The sequence below is a fragment of the Nelumbo nucifera genome, chromosome 3 (assembly GCF_055504915.1).
Source record: "Nelumbo nucifera cultivar China Antique chromosome 3, China Antique-T2T, whole genome shotgun sequence".
NCBI classification, from domain to species: Eukaryota; Viridiplantae; Streptophyta; class Magnoliopsida; order Proteales; family Nelumbonaceae; genus Nelumbo; species Nelumbo nucifera.
In genome coordinates this window covers 99,126,835-99,143,756 of record NC_142651.1, presented here as the reverse complement: position 1 = coordinate 99,143,756, position 16,922 = coordinate 99,126,835, and the positions used below count along the sequence as shown (strand labels likewise).

General features: G+C 37.5%; 1 protein-coding gene and 1 long non-coding RNA gene across 4 annotated transcripts; one reads left to right on the top strand and one right to left on the bottom strand.

Annotated features, from left to right (window-relative positions):
• The first annotated feature begins 535 nt into the window (after positions 1-535).
• LOC148801767 (uncharacterized) lies at positions 536-5,098 on the top strand. 2 transcript variants are annotated; one of them, XR_016083957.1, is made up of 4 exons: positions 536-1,564; positions 2,590-2,665; positions 2,896-3,093; positions 3,193-5,098. It is a non-coding gene; the product is annotated as an uncharacterized LOC148801767 (long non-coding RNA). The 2 variants fall into 2 exon arrangements; XR_016083956.1 differs by having other exon boundaries at positions 2,896-5,098.
• A 462-nt stretch (positions 5,099-5,560) lies between these two features.
• LOC104588930 (vesicle-associated protein 2-2-like) lies at positions 5,561-16,658 on the bottom strand. 2 transcript variants are annotated; one of them, XM_010247057.3, is made up of 10 exons: positions 16,362-16,658; positions 15,627-15,756; positions 12,867-12,937; positions 12,369-12,450; positions 9,201-9,316; positions 8,919-9,131; positions 8,743-8,814; positions 8,285-8,437; positions 6,543-6,620; positions 5,561-5,948 (listed from the first exon to the last, which is right to left on the bottom strand). In XM_010247057.3, exons 2-10 carry the CDS (start codon positions 15,673-15,675, stop codon positions 5,835-5,837), a joined length of 948 nt encoding a protein of 315 aa, XP_010245359.1. In that variant the 5' UTR covers positions 15,676-15,756; positions 16,362-16,658; the 3' UTR covers positions 5,561-5,834. The 2 variants fall into 2 exon arrangements, with proteins under 2 accessions (XP_010245359.1, XP_088756945.1); XM_088900819.1 differs by lacking the exon at positions 16,362-16,658 and adding an exon at positions 16,119-16,249.
• Positions 16,659-16,922: the final 264 nt, after the last annotated feature.

The following is a 16,922-nucleotide window of genomic DNA, read 5'->3' as shown; positions in this document are numbered from 1 at the left end:
ATGCTTATTTTAATTTTGTCCACTGTATTAATGTATTTTCAAGTGCATCTTAACACATCGTTTAAAAAAGCTTAAGCCTTGAGGTGTGAGGCATATATAACATTTTTAAATTTCAAAATATATGAAAGAAACACTTCAATAATTATGGGCCAAATAAATATAGTAGTAAAACCAATAGTGCAAATTAAAAGTTATTAGTTTATTTTAATGTTTTAGAAAAGTTTAATGCAAAAGGGTCAATCAAGTTCTTAGTTTTTATCAATAAATCAAGTGAAAATTTGTCATATTATTTTAATTCTAATGTCCAATGCTTGTTATTTTTTTTTCATTTTTCCTAATGGGTCTTTTTTTATTATTTTTTTGCATAGATCAAATCAACCAAGTTCTTTCCTTTCTTCTAAACTATTCGATGACTGTAAATCTAATGTCATATTATATGGATGATTCTTCATATGTTTACTTTCTTCTAAATTAGTCATTGAAATAATTTGAGAACTTTGTATTTTGAAATATGAAATGTACAATGTTTATAATTGTTAGTTGATTAATTATTATTTTATTTAATTCTTAAACATCGAAACATATTATATATAAAGTTCTATTTTATGGATATGTACATTCTATCATTTTAATTCGGTATATTATATATTATTTTTATTAATTTATAATCTTTAATTATTTTCTTAAATTCTAAGGCTTATACCTAATCTTTTTGGGGCCATTACGTCTCAACTATACCTTTACCTTTTAACATCTTGTCCCAACACGTCTCTTTCCTTTCAAATGCTCGTGCAATATCAAATTATCAATACATTGGACCTTGATTTTGTTAAAAGTTTAAGATCTTTTTTTTTTTTTCTTTTTGAAAAATCCCGAAGGCAAATCCATTCTACAATCCCTTTCAGTTAGTATAGATGGAGCTAAAAACTCCTATTCAGTGGACCAAGTGTGAATAAGAGTACATGAAAGTGCAAATTTAGCCACTCTATAAGCAGCATGATTACAGGTGGGCGGAACATAAGGCTCCATTGCAAAGAGTACAAATACAAATATGTACAGTGCAAATACATAAAAAATAATACAAAATATAAGATTTTGTACTCTACATATTTGTATTAGTACTCCTTCCAAACTGAGCCTAAAAAAACTGAAAGGTCTAGAAGGTGAGATAAGATACTCTTGCAACTTTGTAGAAGCATCTGTATACTCCATGGAGGTGTCAAGGAATCCTCCAAGAAGAGATTAATCAACGTCTGAGCGTTCGCTTCTAAAATAGCTGCAGAAATGCCTAAAGATTGAGCAAATGGAAGTGACTCGAGGAGAGTCATGGCTTCAGTAACTAATTAATGCAGGTTTGGAAGTGAGGGGAACTGCACAAGCATGGACAAAAGCACTCGTTCATCACTGATAAGACAGTCAGTTTCAGATCTGGTAAGAGATGTGGCGCCATCAAAATTTATCTTCAGAAAGCCATGTGGAGATCTTACCCAATGCCACAGGGGGTGGAGGAGGAGTGGACTGAAGCATTGAATTAGGAAAGTCATCAGAAAGAGATGCCTCTCAGGTATTGGTATGCAAAGTGGTATGATCACTGTAAAATGTAATTAAGACTCCAGTTTTGTTTGTTAAAAGGAAGAGAATTCCGTGCTGTGCATAGATGCTAGAGTATACTGAAAATTTTGACAGTGATGGCAGTGGATTCTCTAGTCTGTGGGGAATGGTTTAGCCAATGTGCAATCCATTTAAAGGTTGATCGATGAAGCTGGCTATTACGTCTGAAATACAAGTCAGAGGTAAACCAGACAAGTTTGGCTTTTTAGCCAAAATAGAAACCAGTGATCAGTTGTGGATTGCCTTTTGAAGCCTGACTTTGGTAGGTAGTGTGCATCAATGTTTTAAAAACCGATCCGGAATTTGAACCGTTCTGGCTACTGGTTTCCAGGTTGACAGTTCAACCATCCAGTTCGAATAGATGGCCCATTAAATAATTAAAATAAAAAAGCTCAAAAACCATTGAATGGGTCGATGGTTTGACCACCTTGGTCAATGAACCCATTGACCAATTCAACGGTTTTTGGCCAAGGGCCAGACCTAGTTTCGGGTAAAATAGAGCCGGTTGCCTGGATGGATCTTGGGCTGAACGGTCCAACCGTTCGGGTCAACGATGGTTCAAAAAATTGAGTGAAACTGAGTGGGGCAAATTACATTCTAAAGACAAGTGTAATTGAGCTCTCCATGAATAATAAATTCAAGTATGAAAGATGGTTCCAATGTACAGCCAGAACATACTGTGAGGTTGGTGTGAGGCGCTTTATGTGAGGCACAGATCTGGACTCTTTTAGATATGACTCAGAGCTTTTCCTCCAAAGTTTGTGATGCCATTTCTCAACAGCTCCATTGTCGTTCTTTGCACCGGCTCCACTAATAAAATGGTTTTCCATCTCGACCACAGGTAAGAATGGCTTGGGTGACATTGAAGTATTAGTTAAATGTGCATACTTGAGTGACATTGAAGTATTAGTTAGTTTAATTTTATATCACCTACAATAAGGCACGAACTAAACTAGAAAACAACTGTCTTTGATGCAGGTCTTCTTTGGCCAATTATGTTAGAAAACATGTCTACGGGATCTTAATTACTTCCTGTACTTGACAGAGACTCATGGTAAGTTGATGCTTGGCTTTTAGTACAGAACGGTAAACATTTATTTATAGGCTTCTAGATAACAGGTTCTTTATGCTGAACTTATAAACAAACTTCGAAACCCTCTTGGATGATCTATGAGGTTTTCTTTAATTATAATGAGCTGTTGCGTTAATTTTAAGTTATGTGCTGCTGGATTTATATACTTGATTTTATGATCACAGTTGATTTCAAATATGTGACCGTCCCAGGTTGATCATTCGGAGCTTTTTGCTCAAGGTGGGAGGACAGTTATCACATCAAAGGATTATCCAACAGAGACAATATATGAAGCAGCCCGAGTGTGTTCTTGTTGATCAACAATGCTACAGGGCCAGCGTCACTGCCTCACTCAAGATTTGGCAGATGAATTCCGCCTTTATTCACCCCTACTCCAATGAGCAGGAGATGTAATGGGCATGTGTCCCTGCAACCTGTCTATATGTATTTCCTGACTTCCCAACAACCCCGATTGATTTCATTCACCCTTGTATTTATGATTTCTACAGGTCAATGTCCGTTGACATTGGATCTCTGTTGAACGACCAGAAGAAAATTATGTTTTAATCAAAGAGATATAGTTTAGATCAAGCGTTGTAGTGTGAAGAATGAGAGGAGGATTCGAAGAAAGGTGCTTACCATCGGTTGATTTCTTGCTGCCGGTGGACTCCACGCCGTCGGACGTCGTTTGTACAGTGAAATAGCCGGTGGTCTGCTCAGGAGAAAATGGGAGGGAGTTCGAATGATTCATGAATTCCCAAATAGTTAAAATTTTTGTCGGGTTCAACCGAATTCATCCTTGTTACAGAATGCGAGCTCTAAAATTTGATGAAGTGACGTCATGGTGAAGCCACGAGGCCATGATTTTTGGAGAAATATATGCTACGTCCGTTGGCGTAGCTTTAAACTTCTAAAACCGTAACTCTAATTAAATTCTCTTCTCTTTTGTCAATAACGAACTCCCATTAAACCGACTTCTATTTCTGACTTTATCGTTTCTCTCCCATTCTCAAGGCGACATGGGTCTTCTTTATGAATCTCTGACTCAAAAGAAAACTGGCATGAAAACCAAACCCAGCAGGAATGGACCATCGAGACTCCGGAGAAACCAGCCTCGCCTTCTTCGACTCTGTAAAAGAAAAGCTCGAGCACATCGAGACTCCGGAGCTGGACTTCCCGGTGCAGTGTCTCTCCTCAGGTCACGGTTAGCTGCTGCTTTTGTCATTTGTCAAGGGAAACATGTTCACTTTTCTTCTTCAATCCCTTCTCTCAGCTAAGGATCGAGATTCGGGCTTCCTTATCGCAGATGTCCCTTCGACGCTGCCGCCTTCTCTGCTCCTCCAACCTCTGCCGACTGCATGGTTTTCGCCGTCGAGAAACTTTTCCACTGAGAAGTGGACTGGACCAAAGGCGCCTACTACACTGAGAAGTTCGACACAGTCACACAAGCGATTTATGGGTCTGGGTTCTTATACTGCATGGATGCAATCGGAAGACTCGGTGCCTACAATGTCAGGGAGGATTCATGGAGTGCCATCTACATGTATAAACACCCCGGGTTCAGGCATTCCTACTTGGTGGAGTTTCAAGGAAAAATTCTCATCGGGCTGAAAGATCCGTCTGGCTATCTTCTAGGGCTTCATAAGATTGAGCGTGGAGTAGAAGCCGGAGGAAGAGTTGAGGGAGGCTACTGTGTTTCTGGGTCCCTTCGGTTCTTTTGACTCGGTTTCGTGGGAGGGGATAGAGAACAAAGTGCTTGTTGCTGGGTACTCAGCCCAATGGAAGATAGACTGTATCAGTGTAAGGAGTTTGGGTTGCAGCACACCCCCATCTGGTTGGAGCCGTAGTGGGTTTGCAGGAGGAAAAGCTTTTCTTTTTAGTCGGACCCTAAATTAGATTTAGTTTCAGGAGTTCTTTCTGTTAAGTTCTGCTGTTACTGCTTTTTCTTTCTTTTAACTGGGGACTATTCATTATGCTTTTATAAGTATCGTCTAACATTCCGGCATTACCTGCGCTCAAGCCGTGGAACATTGCTAAATATATGCAATTTAGCACGGTTACAAAATAGTAGCATTGGGCACTATCCCAGTTTAGATGATAGAAACTCAAGAGACCAAATATTCAAAGAACTGGAATTGGGTTAGTCAATTTTGCTCCCACAACGGGTCAGTTTTGAATCAAGATTAAAGTATCAATACACCCATACGCACGAACAGACATATCTAGTGTTTTAATACCACAAAACATCATTTTTTTTTCTTTTTTTTTTCAAATTGGTCAGTGGATTGGTCTTATGCCTGCCTATCCCTGAAAACGCTCAAAATCCCAAACCCCTTGTATTTATTTACAGTGTCTGTGACTTGCCGATACGATACGTATTGTGTCGAAATTTTGAACCCCAGTTCTGATGAAGTTTAAAAGTACAAGTCAAAAGTTAAATTCAGCATAAAGATAATTGGAGTCACTGATGTTCTTCACCAGGCTGTCCAGGATTTGGGATCCAAGACTTTTACAGAAACAGCAGAGCAGACCTCGAGGATACAAGGCAAAATGATCAAAGGAGAGTCCTCTGCGCAGCAACTGTACATAAGCTTGTTCAAACAGGTCATTTCTGGGTGTAATCCCCGAGCATGGAATTGCAAAACAACTCTTCCATATGGATGAATCCTTTGTTTATTAGGCAGGCAATCTCTTTTTTCTATTTTGGAGGGAATAGTCAGCTATCTTGAAGTCCGCTTGAACAGGATAATAGAAGAGATTTTGAATTCAAGAAACCATCAAAAGAACCAAGTCAAAAGTTAATGATCTTTTTTGGAGGGCAACATCTATTTGTAACAGGATATTTGGGGCATAATAAGATGGAATGTAGTGGGCTGGTTGTCACCAAAGAGCATACTTCATTTCTTCTTATTCAAAAAACGTAGGTTACTTCAACTGCAATATCTTTCTTTTCTTTTCCCCTCTTTTACAAGCACACCATATCAACACTATTTGTGGTAGACAGCCATAATAAACAGGTAATAAGGTCCCCATTCCTCCCCTCCTAACCGCATTTGACCTTATAGGAGAACAGGGCTGTTTGTTCTATACCTCTAACTAATTACAGACTGCAGATCATCCCTAGTTATGTCTTTCGGAGTCTCCCTTGTCTTTAAGAGCGTAACCATAATCCGAGTGCTACACCAAGAAGCGCAACCATAACAACAAACAGAAAGGGGAATCCGACCTGAACTTTTCTAACACCACTCTGCCTTTTTGTTATTGCCTGCAAAGAAAGAAGAACAGACATCACAAGCAGAAACCTAATTAGGAAGCATTTAGAATCCCCAAACCTCTTTAGAGCAAGGAAATATAACTGGAAAAGTTCTTTAGAATCCCCTGAACTAGGGGCAAGATCCAACAAATGATGAGCTATTTACAAAAACAAAAGAACAAAAGAAAGATCACATTAAGTGGTAGAATAACAATTGCAGCCACTTGTGGATTGAATGGAAGTATAACTGGAATATTTAGGGGTTGACACAAGAAATAATATAACTAAAGAAACTCTAGAGCACTTCAAGAACCCCATACAGTACATAGAACCCACCAGTTCATTGATCCTGGTCAAAATCAATAAAATAATCCAAGCATATTAACAATCAAGTGTTTTGGATTTTTCTCCAAAGTCTTGACCTTTAACTCCTGGTTCTTGCGGCTATCCATGTTTACCCAACTTACCATAATTGTTTCTGAGTGTGACCAAACAGTAGCAGTAAATATAAAGCGTTACAGGTATTACAACTGAAGTTATGACCTTGGAAAAATAGTAGAGATATGTAAATTAAAAAAAAAGATCCAATTGTAAAAAATCACTCACTAGTTCTTGCTGTAATGCTTCCTTCTCTCGAGTGATCCTTCTCCTCTCTTCTTTTAGCTTTGCAATAGTAATTTCGGCCTACAAACGAGTTTCATCTTCATTACTGTTAACCATACGACTTTTAAATGTAGGTATACCATCCTTAATTTTTACTAATAAGTAATAAAATAAAACAACGCCAGCACATTCTCTGCCAACTAAAGCAAAAACATAGAATGCAGTTTGAACAGGCAAGAATTTTGGGTTCATCCATGCAGATTTGGGACTCTACCATGACACTTGTTTTTTTCTCAACGTTCATAAACTTAAATGCAGAGAAAGCCTCTGGGCCTTGGAGATTGTCTCACTTTTTGCATGAAATCCATGATATTTCATCTATTTTTAGCTGTAGCCTTAGGTGGATAGCAAGAAACCTAAATCATGTGGCTGATGGGTTAGCAAAATCTGGATTGGGAATTTTTTTAGTGCAAGTTTAATGCCTTAACTGTTACTGTCTCTTGCTTTCTTGTTGTACATCCTCCTTTTTGTTTATAATACAAATTATCTTTCTTAAAAAAAAAAAAAGGAGTAGGAAGTCAATGGGAGAAATGAAATGCTAGCTACTTGTGTCCATAATATTTTAGCAAAGTTCCATTCTTCCAACAAAACATATCTCCATTTATAACAGGCTCAGAAATGAGAGTTGCTCTCACTTACTGATTTCCTGCTCCTTTGTTGCAGATATCTAGAATTGGTTCTTCTCCTTGTTTGGGTGCAGGACCTGCAGGTGGTCTTTATCAGCGGAGGCTAATCTGCTGTTTGATCCTTCTATGTTTACTTGGCCAAAAAGAGAGGGAGGATAATGTGGAGGTGTGTTAGAGCAGCCTTGGCTTGGACCATTTGGGAAGAGAGGAATGCGGGAATTTTCTCTGAGAAGGAAAGAAGCAAGGAAGAGATAAAGGATTGTGTGATTTGTAGGGTGATCCATTAGATCAAATCTTTGGACCTGTTTTCTCAATTTCTCCTGATGATATATGGAGAAACTGGGAAGGAGTTGCCAGAAGTTCTTCAAGAAAGGAAAGAATAAATGCTGTATGGCAGGCTACCTCCACCTGAAGACTATGTGAAATTGAATTTTGATGGGAGTAGCAGAGGGAATCCAGGACCTGCGGGTAATAGGAGGGGTTGTGAGAGACTTTGAGGGCAAACTGATAGCCTTGTTTTTTGGTCCAGTTGGGATTGGGGACTCTCTCAAGGCAGAATTGCTTGTGGCCCTACAAGGAGCACAAATTGCTAATGAATTGAATATTAACCAATTTGGTGATTGAAGGAGACTCAAAATTGGTGGTGGGTTGGTTTAAGAATCCAGAATCTGTAATATGGTGCTACAGGGGTGAGATAAAAAAAATTTATGGATCACTAAGAATATGAACTTGAGGATACAATGGGTGAGGAGATTGGCTAATGGGTTAGAGGATGCTTTGGTCAAGCAAGGGATGAAATAGACAGTCTTTGTTTTGGGCTTACTTGTAATTTTTTCTGTTTTGTTTACAGAGAGGTAGCAGCTTGTGCCTCTCTAAGGGACACTTGTAATTCTTATACCTTCAGATTTAATAAATTTAAACTCATTTACCAAAAAAAAAAAAAAACAACCTCAGGACAGAAATGGAGTTTTTTGCTCCTCGCATACTTAACAGAACATTGAAGAAAGCCCCCTGCATTCTGTTAGAATTGGGAAATTGGAAGTTGAAAAACCAACTAACCTCCCTTAGTTTTGATTCCTTTTCCTCTATCTTTGAGTTCAAATCAAAAATAGCCCTAGCCAAATCCCTAATTTCTGCAACAAGTTTCATCTCTTCCACATTCTTAGCTGGTTTCTGATCTACATCTTTTGTAGGCTTAGCTTCCTCCATGGCCTAAAGTACATGACAAAAAATAAAAGTTAGCTGTTGTATGAGAGTTTTTGCAGTGTAAGTCTGCAGTCATCATCTTAAACTCTGTAAATAAGAATGCAATGCATATTGACTCATACCACATGTTTCCTTCAAAAAAAGGATAGTTCTGAATAAACACAGGACAAATCAAGTAAACCATGACAATGAAAGTGGGACTTAACACAAAAATTTTATTGCATTTCCATGAATTATGCCCCCCTGATCTCTTTCCATAAAATTAAGAAGAAAAACTACGACCAGGGAGGGAGGGAGGGAGATTAATTTACCACATGAGGTGGATAAAGATTTTCAACTCCATTTGATACTTGATCTTTTAAAGTTGCTTCACGGTCAGGATCCTGCTTAAGAGCCACATTAATTGATTGTAGTACATGAGAATGAGGGTGGAGAATAGAAGGTATGATAAACCAAACTAAAAAAAAAAAGTAAGTATTTCACATACCATACGACCTGGGGGGATGTTTTCATCTCCATTCAGTACTTCATCTTTTAAAGTTGAAGGTTCATGGTCAGGCTCCTGTTTCAAAGTCCCATTTATTGGTAGCAGCACAGGAGAATGGGGTGGGCTAACCAAGGCAACAGGAGAATAGGGTGGGCTAACCAGGACAACTTTCAACTTGTTCTCTTCAATGTATTTTCCATTATCTTTTGTGAACTGCAAAGAAACCAATTAGTAACCTTGAGAAACAACCTAAAGTCAGTTTAAACCACAGGCAACACTTACCATGTTAGGTACAATGTCCTCTGCAGTAGTCCCAAGAGGAACTGTTGTGCTTTGAATTAGGAACTTATCTTTGCACTGCAGATCAGGTGGTGCTTCACGTTGAGCTTGCATAGTAACTACAATGACATTAAATAATTGTGAGAAATCAAATATTGAATAGGTAGATATGGCACATAATAGAATAGAGGCAACACATAAAAACCACTATTTTCTGGTTTTCTAAGTTGTATAACCTCTAACTTGGCTTTACAGATTTTGTTCACAACTGGCAGACTGAGACAGCAAATTCCAGCATATCTAACAGATTTAAATAAGAACAATGAATGTAGTGCTATGGGTTGTATCATCTAAAGCTTTCCATCATTTATTTATTTAGGAATGTTATCTGAGTGCTACCCCAGTGGTGATGTAGTAATCATGATTCCATTATAACCCCTGTCACATTAATGAGTCATCACTTTTCTCTTAATTAAAACAGTACAATCTGTTCTTTCACATTAAACACCTCTGAAGCCCAACCATAAGTAACTGAATGCAATTGGAAAGTGACCAACTATTCAATAACAATGAATAATTTTTCAGAAATATAAAAAGAGAAAAAGAAAAAGAACTTTGATATCACTAGTTCATTTCTATGGATATAAAACAGGGGACAGAGTGATTATATATGGGATATTCTGAAATTTTTAATGTATTTTCATATGTTATATAGAAAGGTATTTTGGTCATTTAACATGCGGGTCCAGCCTAGTAATTTAGTTTGTCTAGTTATAGTTTATTTGTGCCTAAAGTTTCAATCATTTATTGAGTTGACTTTGAAGTGGCAATTCTGTCATTTTCAATTTTGATTTTTGAGCTCTATTAGGATTTTTATTGGCTTTCAATCCATAAATATGTAATATACGTCCTGCAGATGCATAAATTAAGTTTATTTCAGTTCTTATAGCTTATGCTAGCTTAGGAGTTATTGAGTTCACTTTGAATTAAATCCGAAAGGGATTTAATACACTTTCCTACCCCTACCCCCTCTTCCCCTTCCCTGAGTACTGCCACAACCTTTACTTCATGGCTTGGATACCACAACATTGTAGAACTCCGACAATCTTTTCACCTTCCTTCCTACTACCTGGGAGGTAGCCTAGGCTGTCTAGAGACCAGTCAAACTCAGAGTCAAGCACCTTGCTCAGTTGAACTGAATTGACATTAAGGTGGGCCTCTTGATCTCTTGATACCTTGTCTTTTCAACAACTCATGAGCAATTTCTTCACTGCCCAGGAAAGAGACACCCACGAAAGTTCACAAAGTATGTACACGTTCAATGGCAGCAGGGTCTGAGCCATTGTCCCCACCAATGTCTGATCACTGATGCAAACTTGTTTCTGGCACTTTGAGTCCCCAAAATTTCCAAGGTCTCAGCACTTTGAGTGATTCTAGGTTTTGTCTCCTTTCTCTCTCCATCTTTTCTTTAATCTTGCAAGTAGCTAATTCAACCATCAATAGTCGTAAGTTATTCATAAAAGGGTGTAAATTCAACATTTCCAGAGGACTGAAACTGATCCACATGAGGGTTTTTTTCCCCCATCAAAACTCAAAATTTCCTAGATCAACACTTTCCATCCTTATGATGTAGGACAGCTCAATTCTAGTCCTTAGAGAATGTTGAATGGTCTTCTTTGATCAGAATTTTATGGCTGTTGGTGGCTGTAATGGCTTCTTGAAGGAATAAGAAAGAAAATAGGGAGAGAAAGAAGAGAGAGGATACCTGAAATCACTCACGGGGTGCCTAGAACCACTCTAGGGTATGGGAACCACTCACCATAATTATCATAAGCTGAAGAAAACTCAATAAACTTCATTGCTCTTTGTGTAAAACGTCCATACATATTTATAGACTCTAAACTCATAATAACCCTAGGAGTCAAACTGCTAGACTCATTATAGTCCTAGGAGTCAAACTGTTAAACTGAATATTCTAATAGGACTCAAACTAAGTTGTCATATCCTATTTCAATTCAAAGAAGACTCAATAACTCTAATCCTACTTATGCAATGACTCTGAAATTTTAAACATAAACAAACTATGAATAGACAATCAAACCCTATTATTGGACCCTACAAAAAAATGTAAAATGGCAAAATTGTCCCCGGTGTCCAAAAATACAGAAATACATAAAATTTCAAAAAAAAAAATCCAATTTTGAGTCTTCAACTCCTGCATCACCTTATGTCCAGACCCTCTTTGATTCTCATCATGTTTAGACACTCCACATAATCTCCATAGTCTTTCGTTTTACCAAATTTCATCCAAAAAAACCATCAAGAACCCTAAATGTATAACATTTATGTCCTTCTATTCAATATGTACTTTTAAGCCTACCAAATTTGGCCACCCTCTACAACTATCCATTCAAAATCTACATATTTGAAAGTTTCCTTAGACCAATTTTCCTTGTTTCAAAGTTTGTTCACCATGGACAGATGAAATTCTCCAATTAAGCCCCAAGACCTTTCATAACCCATCATTACCCTCCTAGACACATCCCTGGTCACTCCAATCCTAAATCAAGTGATACCGGGAGCACTTATCCTCCTTAGGACATCAATGATCAATGCAAGATCAAAATGGCCTACCTAGATTGGTGCTGAATATGGCTTTTTTTGCATGGCAAATGCTTGATGCCCTTGCAGTTTTCCTTCAAAAGATTGGATTGAATAGTCATAATGTTGTACACCTTCTCATGCAATAAACCTTCCAGTTCATAATACCACACTAAAAACATCATGTGCTATGGATGGTGATATCAAAGCATATCATTCCCTTTCAGGCTTTCATACATCGCTTGTTGTTCTCATACCTTAACCAGTTGCCCCTATCACCTTCCAATTATTTTCCATCCCAACTTATGGATGAAATTGGGGCAGAAAAACATGTAGTTGCACTTAGAGTCTTATTCTTAAAGGAATAATGAACCAATTGGTATAAGTTTTACAGTGCAATGCAAAAGTGGATTTATGTTGCACATGCATCTCATTGAATTGACTTTCTAAGTTCTTGGGCCATAATAAAGCACGAAGACAAAATAAGCCTGTCAAATCAAAAGTCACAAAGTGACCCCCTAAGTTCAGTTATTAGACCATATTAAATTATAGAAATGAGAAGGGATAAACCTGTAAAGTCACTAGTCGATTTCGGCTGAATAATGCCAGTATTTGGCCGCACACAATACTTCTTTGGAGCTGTAGTTTTTACCTGCAAAGCCATCAATCCCCTTCAGGAACAACCATTGCATATAATGGTAGCATTATGTATCAGAAATGTCAAAGATATATAATAGGAGTAAGATCTGAACAAACATTGAGATCTTTCAAAATCAAAGATCTCAAATATGCATTTTTAAAACTGTGCTTGTTCCAACAAGGAAAATGCAAAAGAAATATGGAGGCAACTCAACCCCTGTCACAAGTTATTTTCAACAAATTCTTCCTTATCAATGAAAAGAAAAGGAAACTACAGAAAGATGGGAGAAAGTTAAGCCAGTGATGAAAACTAAATTTTAAACAGATAATTAGGCTAACAAAACAGTGTGCTCGTTAGTATAGAAACTTGGAAGAGAAAATGGCAGCACTAAGTGATGTGAGCATGATATCCATGAAAAAAGTTTGCACCTTGAAAGCTACACATTGATCTGAGTTGTTGACGAGTTGTACCGAGCATGAACTTTGCTTCTTCAACTCAACTGGCAATGAAATGATAAAAAAGGTTACTATCTCGAGATCATTGATCTTGCAATTTACTCAATGAAAGAAATGGTGAAATAAGGACAAAGATGAAAAAAAAAAGCATATTGTGCAAACATCTAGATGGGATTACTACCATTGTTGCAGAACAATATGACAAACAACCATGGACTAAAAGTTGTAAGAAGGATAAATAACATTGTCCAACATGGAACAAATAGGAAGAAGAAATATCATGTTCATAAAATTTTCATTATGCTACAAAAGGTACGATGTACAAATGCTATATAGATTGTGGACATTCTGATATTAATGGATCTATGGTGCAAATGTGCGATTGGATTGAACTTTGATTGGTAATATTGATTGATAACCCTAAAGATGGGTTGAATGCAAAGTCAAAACAATGGAGAGATGCTTTAGCATCAAATGGTCAAGATAAGTCAAAGTTATCAAACTAAGGATACATGTATTGCTTACTATTGCAATTTTAGTAAACATATTAGTAACAATGTTGTTGCAATTATTGATGCTGAGGAGATGCCCCAAACTAACTACTTTGGTACCCTTCGATCAATAAACCATGCTGAGGGAGAAATTAGAGGACATTGCCCATAAAATTGGAGTTGGGTGTTGCATTGGGGAGGTGCATCTAGTGTATTATGTCACTAGTTTATACTTTATACCAATGAGACTCAGAAAGAAAATTTCATAAGATAATTATACAAGCAGCATTTCTATATGGGACAAAGAGTTGGGCGATCAAGAAATAACATATTTAAGAAAAATGGGTATAACTGAGATGAAAATGTTGAGATAATGGGTGGAAAGAGTAGAACAACAGAATCAGAAATAAACATATTATAGAAGACTTAGGAGTAGTTCCAATAATGACAAGTTGTGAGAGAGTGGACTGAGATGGTTCGATCATGTGCATGGAGGACAAATGATTGGACTAATGAGAATTGAGTTGGTTCAAGTAGAAAGCTTTAAAAGAGCAAGGGTAAAATGAAAGAAAATGTAATCTAAAGTGGTAAAAAAATGATTTAAGAGCTTATAATTTGATAGAAACATGGCTCTTGATAGAGTACAATGGCAGTAAAGGATCCCTATAGCCAACCCCAAATAGTTGGGATTAAGGCTGTTTCGAGTTGAGATGTAAAACAGCATAGCTCCAGCCATATAAACTGTCTTTCCATCCTTTCAATTAAGAGACCATCTAGATAATGTTTGTTTTTAAACCATTCCCTTTCAAATACCCCAACGGAGGTATAAGTGAACAAGATAGCATGGTATAATTCCTCTTTTTTGTTACTCTTCATATACCAGGCCCAATCCACACGGGCGTGTCATTTGGAATGACCAAATAATTTGATAACGTGGCCAAATATCCATTACATATTGACAATGAAGATGAACTATAGACTCCAAATACTTTTTGCACAAACACAAATAATCAATCATGATTGTTCTCAATACTAAGTGATCAATAGTACTCAAACTCTGTAAACAAATATCATCTAAATGAGAAAGCGCAATTTTAGGTGGAAGGTGGAATGACCAAATAAACTTCTAGGTTGAATTGGATGAATTGAAGTTTTTTTTTTTTTTCTTTTTGATAAATTTGGATGAATTGAAGGTTGGACTAGGGTTAACAATAAACAAATGTTAGTGTTAAGATTGAAAAATGCCAAGCAATTGAATTGGTTTTGGGTTGATACCTCAAGCAACCCAATTTATTCACTTGCTGACCTTGATTTAAATGGCAATGATTTCTTCTTTTTTTTTTTTTGTGCAACAATATCATGTAATATACAAATAAAAAAAATTATCGCGTGCAATATGTTATGTATATTATAGTAGGTTTCAATTAGCCTGAGTTGCACCTCTCTAAAATTCCATGGGATCAAAACACCATCAGTCCCAACTAAAAGCCTAAATCATGCAAAATAATTTAAAAGTGAAGGAATCATTGAGACCAACAGCTACCAAATGTGACAACTAAGTTATTTATAATCAGCTACGACCAACCCCATATGGTTGGGACAGTACTAAGTTGAGTTGAGCTATGGACTAAATGAGAGAAAAAAAAAACAGAGAAGAAAAATGTGATTGCCAGTAGGTACACTAAGTTGTACTGACTGTTCGATGTAACTTGATTTCTGCAAACAACCGCATGTAGGTTAGAAAGAAGTGATAAGGTGGAAATAGTGTTAATGAATATCTCAGGATTTTTCTAGTTGACAAAGTTTAATGTGATTAGAGAAACACTACTGTTCCTTACTCTAGCAAAAGCATTTTCGGTATTTGTTGTCAAGTGAGAGATTTAAATATTAATTGATATTTGAACATTCTAGCTCATAGTTGAACTGTTGAACAAATCCGTCATAGAATTTCAGTTGGTAAATTCAAAAAAGCATAATAGAAAGGATCAAGTTAATTTAGTTGCGAGTTGTGACACCATGGGATTTAGTCTTCTTTCTGTTAAAGGCAAACGGTGATCCGCTCAATTATCTGTTAAAAAGATAACCGTGAAAACGATACATGTAATAGCTCTTTATCTTCTTTCTTGCAATAGAAAAGCCATCTACTGCGGAAGAGAGGAGACACCATTACAATCATCACCTAATAAATTAACAGGGCAATTGGGGGAAAGAATACATGAAGTCCCAGTTCTAATGCACTCACATGTGAACTTGAGTTCACGGGGGCGAATATCCAAAAGCTCTGGATTCATGATTCCTCTTCTCCCGAAACCAAAACCAAACGTCTCAGCTCCGATGGCAAGCGCATTCACCAAACTCGGGATCTTCTAAACCTGCAAATCCAAACAGAAGAAGATGAATAAAATTCTAGGATTACTACAGGAGATTTTGATACAAGAACCATTCTGATGCTACGCCAGACAAATTTTCGAAAACAACCCAGAGGGCAGGGTGAACGTGGAAAAAGACAAGAAGAACAGAACAAAACCCGCTTACAGTAATAGATGCGAATTAGAACCAGTATTTAGTAAATCCACTGAGTTTTATGTAAATCGAAAATTAGCAGACCGAAATTACAAACAGATTAAATTTTAATAACCACTCCATTAATAATGAAATCTAACACCATATTCAACTAAAATTCACTCTAACTCATGCGACAATGCCGAAACTATTAGGATACTAATTTCCAAACCTCCTATACTGCGATCGCTCGCGACAACTAAAATAAAATTAGTTCAATCAGAAGATCGAAGTCGAATAACCACGAAATGATCTTATAAAAACCAAGGACCAAAGGATTCAAAGCAACAAACGAAGAATAAGAAGAAGAGAAGGGATTACTAGTTGGTGATGAACCCTAGGTAGCGAGTCACTGTCAAGAGTAGTAGATACAACATACAAGGAGAGAGACGACTTTTTAAGGAAAATGAGTTACCATAAATTAGCGATCCCTTGTCGTTCCGGTGTTAAATTCGGTTTCGATTTCCCCGCGAAAACGATGAGGCGTTGGTTGTTTCGAGAGGATGTGAAACTTCGAGAGCTTGAAATGCAGTAACAGAGAAGAGAGAACAAATCGGGAGACCAGAGACAAAGACAGAGTCTGAGTCCGAGTCGTCTGAGTAGTCTTCTTTGATGTTAGGTGGTCTGAAACATTGAGGAAGTAAAAGCCGAGTATGGAGATCATGGAGTGGAGCTATCAGCTAATGGAGGTAGTTGTGTGTGACGGTCTGGACGGTTGGGCCCATGGAGTCAGGTGGCTGTAGCCTTTGTAGTAGGTGCGTGCTTTCAACGGCTCCCACTCGGCTTGGGTCGGCTTTAAGGAAAAGCAGTAAAGCACTTTAGCTTTTAGACGGTACAGCGTGTCTAGGGACTGGGCCCACAGGACACGTGGCTCAAGCACTGCCGACTGTACACCAGAGATCATGTCCAACGTGTTGATATTCGGTGGTTGGGATTGGGATTGTTGGTGGGCCCATTTGCTTCACCGCGGTGACAC

Excerpts from the sequence above, each read along its gene's own strand:
- LOC104588930 (XM_010247057.3), bottom strand. The coding sequence starts at position 15,675 with ATGAATCCAGAGCTTTTGGATATTCGCCCCCGTGAACTCAAGTTCACA. Across the intron at positions 12,938-15,626 it reads CCGTGAACTCAAGTTCACAT|TTGAGTTGAAGAAGCAAAGT; the intron begins GTGAGTGCATTA and ends TTTCATTGCCAG. Across the intron at positions 5,949-6,542 it reads AAGCATTACAGCAAGAACTA|GCAATAACAAAAAGGCAGAG; the intron begins GTGAGTGATTTT and ends CTTTCTTTGCAG.